Source organism: Hippoglossus hippoglossus, chromosome 14 (genome assembly GCF_009819705.1).
Source record: "Hippoglossus hippoglossus isolate fHipHip1 chromosome 14, fHipHip1.pri, whole genome shotgun sequence".
NCBI classification, from domain to species: Eukaryota; Metazoa; Chordata; class Actinopteri; order Pleuronectiformes; family Pleuronectidae; genus Hippoglossus; species Hippoglossus hippoglossus.
Genome location: NC_047164.1, coordinates 21,229,666 through 21,248,303, shown reverse-complemented (window position 1 = coordinate 21,248,303; position 18,638 = coordinate 21,229,666). Strand labels below are relative to the sequence as shown.

The following is an 18,638-nucleotide window of genomic DNA, read 5'->3' as shown; positions in this document are numbered from 1 at the left end:
CTCACAGACTTGGTTGTAGAGGAGGTGACGAAGACTGTCAACTCCACCTTGTCTGCAAGCTCCACCTGTGTGAGCTCTGAGAAGCCTATACCAACCCGCCTCATTAACCCCGCTAAAGTCCAGAAGATGATCTGTTATGCCTGCGAGACGTTAAAGGCAGATGCAAAAATCCAACTCTTGCTCGAGTGTCAATCGCGCAGGCGAAGTCAGGCCATTTCCTCAGAGGAACAGGACGCTTCAGATGATCCCATTCGGATGTGTAGGACCTCTTCAAGCTCCCACTCTTCAGGAGTCAGCTCCAAGTCAGGTAGTTCCTCAGAGGGAGGTTCAACAACAAGCAGTATGGACAGTGGGAAGATGGTTGTCCAGGAAACAATCAACAATAGTTTGACTGACATCACAGACTTCTTTAATGAGTTCAATGACAGCCTCTTTCTCAATTCATCGTTTTCTCCAGAGATTGATATGGCTTTAGATGAAATTATTGAGTCAATCAATAAGGAAAGCAAAAATGGAAAGGAATCTCCACAGCCAAACCTCTCAATCAGTAAAGGAATGAGGACGATCAATAGTCTTTTCATAAAGACTTTTGCCACAGCAGGGACACTTCAAATACTGACAGGGGTCGCGAAAAAATTCAAGGAGGAGACCAAAGTCAATAGGAGGCTGACGATACAGTCATTGATGGCTAGTATTGACGCTGTGCTTCTGGAGAAGGAGAAGCCGGGAGGTGGAAATGAAAGTTCTGCATTCCAAACACTGAAAAAGCCTACATCTGAAAAGGTTCTTGTATTCACAGAACAGCTTTCAGATCTCATCTATGCGCACATCGCACCTGGAAGGAATTCAGACATTAGTTCAGGTCCAGTGAAAAAGGTGGCTGTTCCTAAGGCACACAGGGGCATATATGCAGACATTCAGACCAGGGTGTTTTGTTTTCTGTCCTTGATAAGCTGGTGGCTGAACAACCAAGTTAACTGCCACACAAAAAGGGTGTCAGAGGCTTTTATGGCCATCGACTCACTGGAAACAAACAAGCAGTCATCATCATCAGAGGTCAGCAGCATTGAGGAGAAAACATCGAAGCAGTCAACATCATCAGAGGTCAGCAGCGGAGGGAATGAAAGACCGAAGAAGTCAACACCAGCAGTGTTCAACAGAATTGAGGAGAAAGGATCGAAGCAGTCAACATCATCAGAGGTCAGCAGCAGTGGGAAGAAAAGATCGAAGCGGTCAACACCAGCAGTGGTCAGCAGCATTGAGGAGAAAGGATCGAAGCAGACGTCATCATCAGAGGTCAGCAGCAGTGGGAATAAAAGATCGAAGCAGTCAACACCAGCAGTGGTCAGCAGCATTGAGGAGAAAAGATCGAAGCAGTCAACATCATCAGTGGTCAGCAGCATTGAGGAGAAAAGATCGAAGCAGACAACATCATCAGAGGTCAGCAAAGAAAAGGAGAACTCAGCATCATCAGACAGCAACTCCAGGGAGAAGATTGCAAAGATGCTGGCAGCAGACAGATGTAAAATGTATGTCAGTGTTCTCTTGGACCAGCTCATCACACAAAGCTATAATAAGGCAAAGGTGACCTGGACTGATGTCGACATAACAGACACAAGTCATCATCTGCTGGAGAGAATTTGGGCCGAGGTCAAAGACATTGACTCAACTTTCAACCCCAACACAATCCTTGATGAGGTCATTTTCAAGGAGTTGTGTAAGAAGTGGCCTTGTCCAGAGATGCTATTGGTTTCCTTTCTTTTAAGAGATCCAGAACTTGAGATATCAATTAGCTCCTCTTTGAAAAGACGCCTGTGCAAAAAGCCTGGCTTCTTCTCCTCTTTCAGAGCAGGCTTCTCTTCCTTCTTCCGGAGATAAAAGGTGGATGATGTTATTCCGATAGCTTCACTTTCAAATTTAAATATGTTTTCTCCATGTGCTCCTGTTATCCCCACATTTATAAGAATGAATAAAATGTATAAAATGGAATTATTTGCTCTCAGTATTTATTCCACTCAGACTTAAAGGGGACATAGCATGCCCATTTTACCACAAGTTGATATGGTTCCTTGGGGTCTTAATGAAATGTCTGTAACATACTTTGGTCAAAATACCACAAGGATCATATAAAACAGCACCCTTTTTACCCTGTATAAAACAGCCCTCCACAGAGTGACCTGTTTTGAGTGCCTGTTCCTTTAAATGCTAATGAGCCAGCTCCCCCCTCCCCCCTCTCCCCCCATGATTTTAAACGATATAAATTACATATTTTATATGATATAAATTATCAAATATGCATCCCATACTTTGTATTCCCCTTGTTGTCCTGGAGTTTTAATTTTCCCAATCACATAATTAAATGTCCCCCTCTGCCCATCCACTACAAGCACACAAGCAGACAGACAGAGAGAGAAAGAGAGGGCTGGGGGGGGGGGGGGGCTATGAAGACCATCATTTACCCCCGAACCCCGACATTCAACGGGTACAACAACAAGCGGAGAAAGCAGAATCGCGGGCTGACCTTATATATACAGTCTATGGGGCTGACCAGCGGAGAAATGCTCGTCCCGTGTGAACAGCCAGGCGGCTGCGTGCTGGAGAACGGCGCTGCGCTGCCTCGCAGCGGTCTTCCGTGTCCGGTGTAACCCGGCGTAACTGTGTGTTTGACCGGTGTTACAGTAGTGCTGAACACTGCGGAAGTCTTCCACACTGCTGGCTGTGTGGCGCTGACACAAATTCCAGCTCACGCACGGGAGAGCGAGCGGTCGCGCCCGAGCAACTGCTGCAGCCTCCCAGTCCCAACGATCCAGACAAATGCCACATGTGAGTGAATCGCGGGCTGACCAGCGGAGGAATGCTCGTCCCGTGTGAACAGCCCGGCTGCGTGCTTGGAAACGGCGCTGCGCTGCCTCGCTGCGTCCGGTGTAAACCCGGCGTAACGAGTGTGTGTGTGTGTGTGTGTGGGGGGGGGAGACCATGTAGGGAGACTTCCAGTGCCTTGTTACGACACAAAACCCAGGAAGCTCAATCGAGTCGCTCAAGCATGACGTTTCTGACTTAGAGGAACCATAACAAAACGCGCGAGTGTTTTTTTCCCAGAGTTTTTGGGTTGGTAGACATGCCAGATACCCACATTAACGTGTAGAATCACTAACAAAGTGGAATTTGCATGCTATGTCCCCTTTAAGTCTTGTTGTGGCTTTTCTCCAGGTGCTCCGGTTCCCTCCCATATTTAAAACAATTATTAAAAGATTCAAAATCGAATAATTTGTTCTCAGGATTTATTCCACTGAGACTAAAGTTTTGCTGTTTTACAAGCTGAAAAGTCACTGTTTCACAGGTGCAAGTTTAGTTTCTTCCTTTAATTCATCAGCCATCAGCACCTTCACCTGAACTTAGCTCCAACAAGCTGTATAAGGCAGAGTAGAGTGACCTCATTATGGCTGGTGATCAAATAGCGATAGTAAGCATCTAACTGTCAGATATTTTCAGAATAAGACACAGTTGCTGCTGACTATCACCGTAATCTATCACCAGCGGATGTCAGGGACATATCTTCAGTTGTGTACCTTAGCGTCATCAGGTGTTTAGGTCTTTTAATCACAAGACATCCTCTGTTAAGGCAGGCCCACCACAGGTTGATCAGACCTGGGTGCATGTCCCTAGCATCTTGGGGCCCAGTTGGGATCTTTCCTCCTGATCCAGAGCCATTGGCTGCAGCGTTCTGCAGTGTGTGATGTTTCTTTTATGGTCCGGCGCAGAGCTTGTCGATGGATCTCCAGATCTTTGTGCAACCTAATGGTGCAGCCAACCTCCACAGGGCAAGCTATTGCTTTCCAGCCACATTGCTGTGCCTCAAATGCAAGGTCTGCATACCACAGCCTTTTCCTCTCATTTGCTTCATCAACATTATCCACCTAGGGTACTGTCAATTCTAAAAAGTAGACGATGCACATGGTATTAGACCAGATTATCAGGTCAGATCTTAGGGTGGTAGTGACAATATGTGATGGGACTGTAAGTCGCTGGCCCACGTCCACCAGCATCTCCCAGTCTCGGACTTGCTCCAACTGACCACTACTGGCCAGTGGAGGAGGCCCTCTCTTTCCCTGTTCCCTCTCGCGGATAAATGTTGTCCTTTACACTGCATTCGATGTTTTGGATGGCAAGGCATTGGTAGCAGTTCACTTAGTTTCTAGTGTTGCTGCAAGGCATTATCTGGTTGTGTATCAACGTATACCTACCTTAGGAGATACTTATTTTACAACCAGTGAGGATGTGCCTGACCCTAGCGTAATAATGTTAGTTAGTTGTCTCTATATGAATCCATTCATGACACAAAATGACTCGAGTGAAACTGATCTGACTTAAATGATCTGATTATTTTACAACCGTAGACCATACAACAATTGACAGTCTGAAATAAAAGATATCAAACTGAACAAATTTAACTTTTAACATTCTTTAGTTTTCAACATGATTCTAAGCTGACTTCATGTTATCATTTGATGCAGTGTTAACCTTTAAACTCTGATGTTGGACAACATACTGCAAATGTGAAGAGGAAACATCGGACATTAGCTTTAGAGAACAAACAAATTCAGATTAAATCCTGTAATTCCACAGGCAGACACTGGTTATTTCGTTGATTTACATTCACAAAAAGAGCCAATGAAATACATCATTTATTTACATGGAAACATAACTTTTTATAAGTTTTAGATCTTTTTCAGAAAGGCACTTGATCAAATTCTTGTTGCAAATTATCAACAAGATTAAGGAAAATTCTATTCGGTAAAAGGCACAAAAAAAAAAAAAACACACGAGAAAAAGACATGGAGGGTGTAAACAAACACGAACAGACCATTTTCAAACTTTGAATCACAGACAAAATGGCAATCACGACTCTATCCCAACACAGTGATGAAAAGTTGTATTTCTGATGATGGTTTAAGAACTTCAATGTAAAGTTAAAGGTGCGAGGAGTATTAAAGGGCCCTCGCTCCTTGGATAGATCAGCACATGTAGGTGAAACAATGGATTCTACTTCTAATCTACAAAACTTCTGCTTTGTAAATGCATTTTTACTTTGACGAACTTGTCCCAGGGCTTTCATCTGATCAACTTCAAATTGAGATGAGTGTCATCACAACAAGATGGAGATAAAAATTAACTCAAAGATCGATTTTTCATCACACGGTGTGACTGTGGCATGGCGTCAAAGTTTGATTACACGCCATCAAAACATGAGGTTCTGTCTGTTCTGCTTGCGGAGACCACAGATGACACCACACGAGCAGTATGGAAGAATTTTTTTAAGTATATTTGGTTATTTATGAAACTCCATAATTGACCTATTGTCTTGAGTGTTATCTTCTCACTTAATTAAAACAAGATATAAGACAGAGGCCCATCATCAACATTAATCAGATATCCTGCTGAAAACCAAGGTAATAGAAGACGGATCTTCCATGTGAATGGACAATAAGGTACATTCTTATTGTACAGAGATCACTTTGTTTATGAAAATAAGATTTTACTGTGATTGTATTTGTTAAACTATTAATGTTTTGTTGGTTTTGGGAGAAGTAACAAGTAGGACTTTCTTAGATAAATAAGGATTAAAAAAAGGTGGAGAACAACGGATGCAGAGGGCCCCATGCCTGTGTTCGCCTTGGGCCCCAAATTGCTAAATCCGCCACTGTATTTAACCTTTATGCAGCCCCTCAGTTCATTCTCTGTCCTCCCTAAATCCCCAGAGTCTTCTGATATGCCAGAGCCTGTGTGCACTGTCTTATCCTATAGCTGCATTTGAGAAATAACTACAGTGACTAGTAAAACCAAGGAGCAAAGATGTCATACCACCACATTTTGATAAGGTCTGTGCTCATTGTCAATTGTACAACAGCTACCTATAGTTGCTTGGAAAAGGGGAAGTGAAAGAAAGTTATGGGGAGGTGACTTTATGAATTTACCATTGACAACAGTGCGATAAGAAGATTGAAGATTTCATTCTTGTAGTTCCCTTATCCACACCAATGCTGTCAATATAAAAACAATTGAAATTTGTTATTTGAAGTTTATCATGTTCCATGGCATGCGTTATTGAGACTATCACCTTTGTCTTTACAATGCCTTTGCTTTTTTCAGGCCAGATTGTCAGATTATGAATCTCCTCCTACCAGCAGTCTTCAACTGTTTATTATTGATAAGTTGAAGTCTTGTCTCATGTTCTGTAATTATTTTGTTAAGTGTTTGTTAGAATTATCCAAACATAACATTTATTCGACTTTGAGGTTTCAAATTGATGTTTTAAAAGCGATAAATTGTCAGCCTCTGAGAATTTCTTTGCTCTTTTGGTCACGAACGACAGGATGTTGATTTCTTTATATTCCCATTTCAATACCAGATATACACAGTTGGAAAAATAGAAACCTTCTAGAGAAGCATACACTACGTATTATTAAGTTGAGGTAGGTCAAAACAACAAGGGCTATTGCAGGGCAAGTGGTCGCAACCTCACTGCAAAATACACACTGCAAACGGAAAAGAAAAGGAGTAAAAAAACCTAAAGAAACGTAAATCACACTAAAGAAACAAATGCCTGAGGGTTAAAGACACACTGTGGCAATATCCTATGCCACCATCACTACCAGGACTCAACAACTCTGTGCTTTTAATCCATCTGTTAACATTACATAAATAGCAACTTTACATCCTAAAACACACAAATAATCACCAGGTTTTACTGAGCAGAGCAGCACAAGCTACTGTATTTCAAACAAAAGGCAAGGCAAACCTTAATTTGAGGCAATTTAATGCAAAACAAAATATAGAAAATACTGCAACTTAGGGCAAACAAAAAGTGAACTAATAACCAACTATAAGGCAAGACAAGAGTGGCAGCAGTTCATCTACAACAGAAAGAATACATGGGGTTAATACACTTTAATTTAGGCATGACATCAGGTAATTTAATAAACAAACATAAAGGGTTAACCTCGGCTGTCCGTAAATTCCCACGGCCCCTAAGGTAGCATCGAACAGCTCTGCGCTCTCCGGGTCTGGCGCATCCCACCAGTGACGCGCACACCCTGGACCTGCCGGAATCGTAACGTGGGCCTGAAATACAGTGATATTTACCAGCCTGCAACAAGCCACACCTTGCGCTGCGGAGCACGCCACATACCTGAACCGGAAACGGCAGCGGCAAGGGGGGAGGGGATCCTACTTCAAATCTATTTAACACCGGTGTGAGACGCGGACACAACGGTGATTGGATAATTATTTACCTGACGCACACAAGAAGAAAAAGTGCATTTCCTTGTTACCAGCCGGTTATTTGAGTACATGTACTGGATGACTCCCTGTCACTGCGTGTTGAGATATACTTACCAGATTGATCTGCTGTCAAACAGCCGTCTGAAACTGTATCTACTGCCATTTCAATGAGATTAATGTTGTTGCCGATTTTTCTCTTCTGCAGCGTCTCCTTTCTTTTCTTAAACCAGCTGTGGTCTGCAGCAGGTAGTGAAGTTTTGTAAGTCGGTTGGGAGGAGTCTCAACAAAGTGGGGCGTCCGTACAAAGTGTCCGTAGGAAATGGTTACTTTAGTGAGTGAAGTGGTATTTGACCATTTGCACACACACATGCAGCCTTTCCTGATTTGACTGTGATGGACTCTCACTGAAACTTACACCAGTGATGTGGTTGCCTGTGGATCATATCACAACATCAGCGTCACACATTGACGTACACATGCAACCTGAATTATTTTTCCTAACCCCATTCTGTATAAGTGAAATCAAATAAATACATACGATATAAATAAATATATTAACACAATACTCATTTTATGAGGCATTTTAATATTAATAGGGTATTGATGTTATGGCGTGAATAATTAATTTGACTTCTTTGACTGAGATTTATTGTTTTGTGTGTCATCGCAACAAAAACAACAATAAACCTCTGTAGGAACAGGTTTCCAACCAAGCCAAAGATAACAGATAATATAGCACAAATAGGCCATGCATTAGTTTAAAAAAATGTACATGATATAATTTATATAATCAGAAATATCAGCTCGTCTGTCATTCAGCTGCATAATGATCAAGTACTAATCAATGCTGATCATGAAGCTGAGGCTAATCGTTTAGATTTCAGGAATGTGTTGCGCTTCGTTACACATTAAATCCTATTATCCATTTGATGTGAAAGTCAAGTGAAGAGTAAAGACTTCATAAAGCTCTATTTTAAAGATGAACGCCTGGATTCTACTGTAAAACTACAACGACCATGATGCCCGGTCAGCTGTGACGTCAGAGGGAACACACCTCTCACTGTGATTGGCTGCTGCGTGTCGTCCCTCCGCTGCATGTCTGAAGGTTGAAGTGGGTACAAGCGTGCGAGTCACAGTCCTGTTCTCGGTCCAACATGTCCTCCGGTGGACTTTTAAACATGCACGCTCACGGCTGCAGACGCCTGGTAAGTGTGGGTGTGTGAAAGAACCCGATGCTCTGTAGCATGCTAGCTGTAGCATCTGTTTGACTGCGAGTAAACACGAGGCCCTGGCTGCTCGTTTAAGCTGTTTGAGTTTGTCCTTGACCACAACAATGAAACCGCCTGGAAACAGCCTGGAAACAGCCAGTGACTGCAGCAGGTGTCCCACAGTGATGTAGTGAAGCTAAACCAAGTCACTGGTGTAACTGTATTGTCGTATTTCTCAAGAAGCTAGCAGTTATAACAACAGCTATGCAGCTAAGCTAACTGAAAACATAGAAAGCTAGAAGAGACTCTTTTCTGCACCTGCCAGCCACTGTCAACATCATAAGCTGATGTCCACTCCTTCTGCTTACTCTTAATCTTACCATTGCTATTTGATATGTTATGTTATATGTGATATATATGTTTAGTATTGCTAATACCCCATTTGTTATGCTAACAGCTGTCTAGCCTGTGACCCAGCACTGATGTGGGGGAGCTTCAGGTTAGACCTCACTGTCTTTCATGAATGGAACATGAACTCTTTGTCTTCACATTGCAGGCTCACAAGTACCTGTCAAGAACCTACACTTCTCGGCCCTCGCTCAATGTAAGTCAATGTCACGCACTCATAAAGGTCCAGTGTGTAAGATTTAGGTGAAACGGATCTATTGGCAGAAATTGAATATAAGCCAATCGTAGTGATGTTTTCACAAGTGTGTTTCATCTAAACTGTAAGAATTGTTGTTTTCTTTACCTTAGAATGGGCCCTTTATATTTAAATACTTTATATTTACATCTTGAGGGGGTCCTCTCTACAGAGCTGCCATGTTTTTTACAGTCGTCCAAACTGGACAAACTAAACACCTTTTTGAGTTTTTATGAAAACTGAAGGTTACCACAGGTTCTCTTTCATGTTTGGAAGGGGAGGATGATATGAGGGGTATTCAGCTGCAACATGCAACTTTACCACTAGATTTCACTTAATATTACACACTGAACCTTTAATGCAAACTTGTCGTGGCTGGTTTCAGGAAGTCGTCATCGTCAGCGCAGTCCGCACTCCAATGGGCTCCTTCAGAGGCAGCCTGGCAGCAGTACCAGCCACTAAACTGGGCTCCATCGCCATCAAAGGAGCCATAGACAAAGCAGGTATGTTCACGTGGGTCGTTTGGAGTAGATTTATTCATCCAGTCATTATATAAGTTGTGACTACATGTATAACTCGACTTCCTCATGGACTGGGCTCTCTCTAAAATTGGGCATGATCATTTTCTGAAGGGCTTGGTTAATCATCATCAGCAAATATGTCAAATTATGACTGAGCTAATACACCTGATGTAAAATATTATAAGTAGATTATGAATGAGTGGATGGGTGGCTGTGTATATTTGCTGAGTTGACTTATTGCTTCTTGTGTTTAGGAATCTCTCCTGAGGAGGTGAAGGAGGTCTATATGGGCAATGTGCTTCAGGCAGGAGAAGGACAGGCCCCCACTAGACAAGCCTTGCTTGGCGCAGGTGTGGACCTAATTTCTTAATTTTTTGTAACCACAAAATATAGATGTCCAGAAATCAGCTGCACATGTGTGGTCTTGGTGGGCACAAAACCAGCACTGTCAGCTCTCTCCACTATAAGATTGTTCACAGCCAATTGATGCTGTTTCTGTTAAAATTTCTAATCTGAAAGTCACAGAACATGTCCAGGGCATCAAATTTTGAAAAACAAGCGCTTACCTGTAGGTTGACACAAGCGTGGTTCATCTCCAGCAGCTTTGTGAGGCCTCTTTCAGGGTTTGATAAGTAAACCCCCAAGAAACAATTTTATATAATGATTGATATTAATTTCACTGAAAGATTGAAACTAGTTTCAGAATGTACACACAGCTAGTGTCGAATATACAGATCTATTGTGATAGAATGATGCACACAAACACACAAAGGCACAAGTAGTAGTTTAATTTTTTGCAAATTCGAAAACGTCTCTGATTTCATCTCCAGGCTTGTCCCTCAGCACTCCAGCAACTACCATCAACAAGGTCTGCGCCTCTGGGATGAAGTCCATCATGATGGCAGCCCAGAGTCTTATGTGTGGACACCAGGTAGCACTCGCACTAAAACACTGCAGCTTTGCAGCTTGATAGAAGCTGCTTGCAGCTAATGCAATGTGCATAGTGAATAAAGTTGAAAAAAATCATAGATTGTTCTCACATATTTCATCGCTTGCCATGAAATATGTTTTTCTGTGTTAAAAACACAAATCTGATGCCAGGTAAGATAATAGAGGACTTTATTATGACCAAAAACAAACTTTGTTTACCACACAATCTTAGAATAAAATAGGTCATCACAGACTTTCCCTTGCTGAGGTAAACAGATGACAGGAATTAGAGTGGTGATGTAAGACATACAGCTCTATTGACAGGATACTCTGGCTGTCATGGCGGCTAACAATGGCTTTAGAGAACAGCAACAGCAAAACATTTACAATGTTTCACACTGCGAGATGGGTCTTAAACTTCTGGTTCGCAGTCTGTGTCCGACTCTGTAGTTATCATTCTGAGGCCTGTCACTGCAATAAATGCCTGGTGACTCATGGTACTACGATGTTAAGCAGTGGTCACCAACCTTTTCGAGCCCAAGATCACTTTTTAATTCCAAACGTAAACTGAGATCTACCACCACATATCTTCCAAAAAAAAACACTTAGGAGGGTCATCTTTATTATTTTTTTTGCAATTTCTGTTAAGGACTGAATGTACAAGCATAAAGATACACAAAGAAAGGCAGTTGTGCAACTTTATCTATTCAATGCACAATATTCACATTAATATCAATTTATATTTACAGCATCTGTTCAAAGCACAATATTTAGCTTCAGTTCAACAATATGTTCTGCAGAGGAGCTGCTACTGCAGCACAATGTTTTTACATAGGCTTTGTCTTGAATATGGCCATAAATATGACTATTTCCTTGTATAAAATTAGTCCTCAAATAAATACAAGTACTATACAGTTTGAAGCCGTGCACCTTCCGCTCCTGCAAATATTTCACAATAAAACCCTTTTTTTAAACAAAAGAAGGGAATCCGTCAACAGAAACGCTGGAGTGCTTTTATTTTAAAACGCATACAGAAAGTGTTGCAGCCATTTATTGTTGTGACATGAATTCATCAGATAAACATTATAACTCCGGTTAAAGATCATTTCCTCTGTTTATTCTGCTGTGAACCACAATGTTTATCTGTCTATGACACAAACACTCACCGAACCTGTTTCAAAGTAAAAGCACTCCAGCGTTTCACTTTCTGAATCCATTAATTTGATCCAACGAGGCTTTGATTGTTATCGACAGACCGGAAGATGCGTGTCTTCATACCGTAGAGTCCTGTACATAATCTGACTTGTATTGAGGGAAATGCAGTAGATAAACCAGCAGCTCCGCCGCCAGTAGTGGACACAAAGCCAAGTGAACAACACACAACCAACTCACAGCTGATCTGCGGCGCAACCGCAGCCTGTGAGTCCAGAAAGTTACGGGGATCGACAGTGAAGGTTTTAGAGATCGACCTGTAGATCGCGATAATAATCCCCTTCTGTGTTCAAACATTAACTTCTCCTGGATTTCTAAAGACTTTGTACTAGGGGGCCAGGCAGATAAAGTAAACCTGTAATGTAAAGCATTTATTTATTTATTATTTTTCAGGATGTGATGGTGGCAGGAGGAATGGAGAGCATGTCCAACGTACCTTATGTAATGACCAGAGAAACTCCAGCGTATGGAGGAGTGAGGGTTGAAGACCTCATTGTGAAGGATGGACTCACTGATGTCTACAACAAATTCCACATGGTAACTGTCAACTTTATGTTGATTGTTGCCTTACTGAAAATCTTAAGCATTAATGTAGTTTTACAGCAACATAATCCTGGAGAGAATTTCTTTTATACTTCCTAGTTATACTTTTGAAAAATGATTCAGACATATGATTCCATCTTGCTTCAGTAATTGAATGTTAAGTGTTTCTGATGATGTTTGGGTGGGAAGTGACTGAGCCTTTTTCAGAAAGTGAACATAGGGTTTACCATCTTTAAAACATGACTTTCCCCATATCCCAATCATTTGTTATGCTGAATAAGGTGAATTTATAATTTTGTTTGATTTGTATATATTAATTTTCTATTGCTTCTGTCTTGTTCTATTCAACAGGGAAACTGTGCAGAGAACACAGCCAAAAACTCCAACATCACCAGGGAGGAACAGGACGCCTACGCCATCAGCTCCTACAGCCGCAGCAAAGTGGCGTACGAATCTGGAGTGCTGGCCAAGGAGATTGTACCAGTCAGCATTCCCCAGAGAGGTACAGCAAGTTGGCAAAAGATACGTTTCTGTTGGGCAGCATGGGGACATGTTGACAAGCAAAGCATGTCTGATGATTGGATTTTGTAGGCAAACCTGATGTGGTCGTGTGCGAGGACGAAGAGTGGAGGAGGGTCGACTTCAGCAAAGTCTCCAAACTGAAGGCAGTGTTCCAGAGAGAGAATGGTAAATATTTAGTTGTCATGAATTTTTATTTTATTGATTGATTCACCTGTGGAGCGTCATCATACACATACGCTCCAGTTGTCTCCAGTTTTACAGAGATACTAGTTACTATATATATATATATATATATATATATACAGAAAGAATAATTTAGTAATGTATTTTGCTGAGTCTTTCAGAATTTTCTCTTAACTGGTTTACGTTTTTTCTTATAGGCACGGTGACGGCAGCCAATGCCAGCACGCTGAACGATGGAGCTGCTGCTCTTGTTTTAATGACAGCAGACGCTGCACAGAGACTCAATGTCACTCCATTGGCAAGGGTTGTCTGTAAGTTTTACACACACAGACACACACAGACACAGAGTAGGCAAGGTTTAACTGAAACTCAGGCTGGAACATATTGTAGGTCTTCAGATGAAACACTGGACTGTTGGGTTGCATTTATTCTACAGGTAATACAATGAGCATAATAATAAAATTATAATAAAGTATATTTAAATAGCACTTTTCAAAACATACAGTTACAAAGTGCTCCACAATTAGCAAGACAACTAATCAAATAAAAAGACGGATTAAAGATAAATGCATAAACTAGTTCAAAGAAATATATGCTTCCACAGAACTGTCTGAGCTGGAGATGTTTTTTAATCAAATGATTAAAGTATCTCAAAACCCCTCTGAGGAAATGTCTTCTAACTTGGTACAAAGGTTAACTCGGACATGAAAAGGAACTGATATGATTTTGATGTGCAACGGTCTCTGATTTCACAAAACATCTTGAACATGATATATCTAGATTACTGCAGGGGATTCTTCAAATTTTCCACAAACATTCACTTGGACCCGAGAAGGAACTGATTAGAAATTGTTGGTAAAAGGTCACAAGTCAAGGTCACTGTGACATCACAACTCGTGTTGTTGTTCAAAACTCAACGCAAAGCAAATTTATATTCTCATTATGCCAAAAAAGCTTAATGCATTTTTTATTAACTATCTTGAGTCTTCACTACATATTTATATACATGTGTGTAAACTGCAATTTTACTGGATAGCGGAGGCATAAAAGCACAAGACAGTAACTTTATGTTTACATACTTTGTTTTGTTCAGATACTTGTCTGTATTGGTCAAGTTCTAATAAAACTGCCAGTGGTTTAGTTATTTCCTGTCCGTTCATAGTTAAACGGTGCATTTTGAGATAGGTTGTTTTTCAGTTTATTCTGTTACATTGTGAAGTAACAGAATATGTTGATGATTTTTCCACACAGCCTTTGCTGATGCTGCGGTCGCACCCATTGATTTCCCCATTGCTCCTGCATATGCTGTACCTAAGGTGAGTCCAAGTATTTTATCTGGTGCATTGTGAGATGACCTCAGGTTTCTGTGCATGATACTTTTTTAAATTTGGAAACATGGAAATTGTGGCAGAACTGTGAAGCTGGAAGTGCACTTCACTGTTAATACAGTGTTTTATATTATAATAATTTTATTGTGTAAGTCCAAAGGCGTGAGTTATCTTACTAAAATGATAAAAACATAAAGACTCCATTTGCCCTCTACTTATATTTGTCCTTGGATGCAATACATTAGAACATCCTAAGACTTCCATGTGTGAATCCGTGTCAGGTGCTGGATGCAGCAGGGTTGAAGAAGGATGATATCGCCATGTGGGAGATCAATGAGGCCTTCAGCGTAGTCGTCCTGGCCAACATCAAGATGTTGGACATTGACCCAGAGAAAGTCAACGTCAACGGTGGAGCTGTGTCCCTGGGACATCCAATTGGGTAAGGAGCTGAGACTGATGCAGTCTGGCTGTTTGTTCGTTTTTATATCAAGGATCTGACCTGGAATTAAGAGAAAAGCACAAATGTACAAGCTTTTAAACATTAGCTTTTCCAGGAGTTACTTAGTCAAGGTGAGGAACAAGGTGTGTCCTGTTTTTTCTTTTCCTGTTTCATCCTTCTTCCTTTGCTTTGTGATCAAGACATCTTGTCTTGATACTTTATCGATGAGGTGGTTCAGTTAAACAAACGCTTGAATATATATTTAAAACTTAAGGCCTATATTAAAAGTTGGCCCATAACATGGACATCAAATAATTTACAAGACACTGACACATGTTTACATGGAAATGAATTGTTACGTTATTAACCAGATTTAGACAAACAGTATTTTTGCTTAACCTGAATAAGGTCATACTATAATCAAATAATCAATAAGCAATAATCAAATTAAAGTTGCAGTTTGTAGAATTTAGTGAAATCTAGTGGAGAAGTTGAATGTTTCAGCTAAATACCCCTCACCTCACCCTCCCCTTCCAAACATGAAAGAGAACCTGTGGTAGCCTTCGGTTTTCATAAAAACTCAGAGGGTGTTAAGTTTGTCCAGTCTGGGCTACTACAAGAAACATGGCGGCCTCCATAGAGAGGAACCCCCCCTGATGTAAATATAGAGTTTTTAAATATAAAGGGCCCAATCTGGGGTAAATAAAACAACAATTTGTATAATTTAGATGAAACACACTCAGGATTATTTTAGGTTAAATTTCTGTCAATAGATCCCTTTCACCTAAATCTTACACCCTGGACCTTTTTTAAGACATGTGGAGTATTCTGTAGACATGTTGCATTATGCAGACATGTTTATTTCTAAATTTCAATATAACATCCTATTCGAGTTTTCACAGCATTTTACGTCTTCGCCATACGGAGGTTACCAACTGTTTGATGGCACCTAATCACACCATTCATATCTATTGAAATCTATCAAAATGAATGTTATTCTTTTCTAAATTCTTTATTTTGCACTTAGTATTTAACAACAGCCTTTTAGAAAAGACACTTTTTAAAGAACTGGCTGTGAGCATAAATCTGCTGTAAACTCTTGGGGGTCCAGCAAGCTGAGCTGTTCCAGTTTGTACCTTCTGGATCCTGGCTCAGATTCCCCCTTTAACAAGCAACAGATTCAGACACATTCATTCCCACTGCCATTTCACTTCTGAACTCAGGCAGATGGCCTTCTTGTTGGTTGTAAAGTATTTATTATTCTAGTTTCTATTGTATTTATTCATTAATATTGTATTTATTCAACAATTTTATGGTCAACTTGGGACGACTATTGTTCTCCCATATGTGACGTTCTGTGCCTACCTCCCCTTCTCTGTTATGTCATGTTTTTTATTGTCCATGTTTTGCTGCACAAGCAATTGATCTCCGGTGACAAGGTTAAAGATAAACACATCAGGTCATCAACTGGGGTGTAAAAGCATAACAAAATATGTTGTGGTTTATTACTAATGCTTTATTTGCCTTTCCATTTGGCAGGATGTCTGGGGCGAGAATTGTGGGTCACATGGTGCACAATCTGAAATCAGGTCAGTACGGGCTGGCAGGCATCTGCAACGGAGGCGGTGGAGCTTCATCTATTCTCATCCAGAAGTTGTAGGAAACTTGAAACTTTTCTCTCCCTGATACACTCGTTGAAGTACTTGTTGACAAACGTTTGATTCTGATAGTTAGACACCTGTAAACTCCCTTTTCACTGTAAGGAAAGCATCTGTTACAACTGTGGCCTTAGTCCAACATGACATCATGACTCCAGCATTGAACACTCCCTTGTTTGTCAAAACCACTTGTGAAAAAAAAATGGATAACTATTTAACTCTGTTGAAATGGTTGAATAAATACTGTAGTTTTTATGAAACCACTTTTGTGTTATTGATCCTTATTGACTCATTATGATGTTGATGGAAAGGTTTGACCATCAGTTATTTAAAGTTGACAGCCAGCTTTATTGTTTTGGTTTTATTTTTGAATGCTTAATCTAGAATTTGAAGTACAGTTATGTAGATGTGGTACTGTAATTTTCAATTTGGCCACTAGATGTGGCCATTTTCATTGTAATAAGTCTTGTGGTAGACATTAACGTGTCAGTAGAATTGTAATGGTGTCCATAATATCTTTACACATTTAAATTTGTTGTTGCATGTATCAAATTACACACCTACAGTCTATTATATGTAATGAGAATTCACTTAACTGTTTTGAAGATTATCTCAAGATGTTATGCTGATGTTATCAATCCATCTCTATGAACTTTAATAAAGGTGAAGCACAGGGCTTTATTAAAGGATCACTTTCAATCACATTGTTTAATACAGTTAAATAATTATTAAGTATAATGGTTTAAAATGCTACAATTTATCTATAATTGTACAATGTTATTTTAAATGCAACAACTCCCTCTTGCTTAGGAAGTTTAAAACGTCTATGTTGATTTCTTTGCCATACAGCAAATTTTTTTGACCTAACCTTAAATCAAAGAAAAAACAGTGCTTGGCGTTTTCTGTTTCACTGACACGTGTCTACTCAATCAGGAACATCTACGGAAAGTTAAAACTGAAATAAATAGGGGCCTTCTTCACTAGAGTGGTCAGTTGGAGCAAGCCAGAGACTGGGAAATGCTGGTGGATGTGGCTTGTAGTCCCATCACAACAAAAACACAACACCCTGTGTGTCGCAGTCTGCTTCGTAGAATTGACAGAACCCTGGAAGGATGCTGTTGATGAAGTATGAAGTAGTAGTTGTAGTATGCAGACATGGCATCTGAGGCAGAACAATGAGGCTAAAAGGGAGGTTGACTGCAGGGGCTATATTTTCAACATCACCCCCTTAGTTTGATCAAAGAACCAGGAGACCACGGACAAGCAGTGCACCAGACCATAAAAGAAATATCAGGGACTGCAGAACGCTGACGCCAATGACTCTGGATCAGGAGGAATGACCCCAACTGGGCCCAAAGATGTTAGGGACACACACACCAGGTCTGATCAGCCTGTGGTGGGCCTACAGAGGGTGTGTTGTGATTAAAAGCTTGAAACACTCTGACAAAGTTACACAACTGAGGACATGTCCCTGACATCTGCTGGTGATCCCTGACATCTGGGGGTTTGTACCTTATCATCAAACTAGTGCAGAAGACCTAAGAGATATTCACCATCTTAACCATCCTGTCACTCATCCTTATATCCTGCATACGACAATAAACTCTTGAATCTTGAATCTTAAGCTTTATACCCAGGGATGAGTTTATATCACATCACTGTTTTCGACCTACAACAAGGAAGTTGAGTTTCCACCTGTGTGTGTTTATTTTGTTTGTGTCTTTGTCAGCAGGATTATGCAAAAAGTACCAAACTGATTTGCACCAAACTAGGTGAAGGGATTGGACATGAGCTGGGGAAGAAGCCATCAAAGTTCGGGAGAAATAATGTATTAATCTTGATGTAAAAAATCTATGGTGAGATCTAGGAATTTGTACAATTTGGTGCAAATAAGGGATAATAGTCGGGCTCCTGTAGAAGAAAATGTTTGGCCTTTGCAGAACTTTACCATTTTTATTTAACTATATGAGAAAGTTGTGTGGCTCCCTTTTGTCATAGATCAGCGTGACCTCATACGTTGCCTTTGAATGGATGTTGTCCTGCATTTTCATGTCTGTGACCTATTTGTTTTTATAACATGGTGATGCATATGGAAATGTTCCTGTGCTTATCATTTTATATTGTTTTATACATTGTTGTAATGCACTGCCTCCTCGTAAAAGGGTGACTG

At 40.6% G+C, this 18,638-nt stretch overlaps 1 protein-coding gene across 1 annotated transcript; it reads left to right on the top strand.

The window, feature by feature from the left end:
• The first annotated feature begins 8,327 nt into the window (after positions 1-8,327).
• On the top strand, positions 8,328-16,731 carry acat1 (acetyl-CoA acetyltransferase 1). The gene is made up of 12 exons (XM_034606755.1): positions 8,328-8,486; positions 9,046-9,093; positions 9,518-9,635; positions 9,908-10,003; positions 10,484-10,584; positions 12,189-12,332; positions 12,690-12,840; positions 12,930-13,025; positions 13,241-13,354; positions 14,295-14,359; positions 14,653-14,810; positions 16,350-16,731. The coding sequence occupies exons 1-12, from the start codon at positions 8,436-8,438 to the stop codon at positions 16,468-16,470; spliced, it is 1,263 nt and encodes a 420-aa protein (XP_034462646.1). The 5' UTR covers positions 8,328-8,435; the 3' UTR covers positions 16,471-16,731.
• The last annotated feature ends 1,907 nt before the right edge of the window (positions 16,732-18,638 follow it).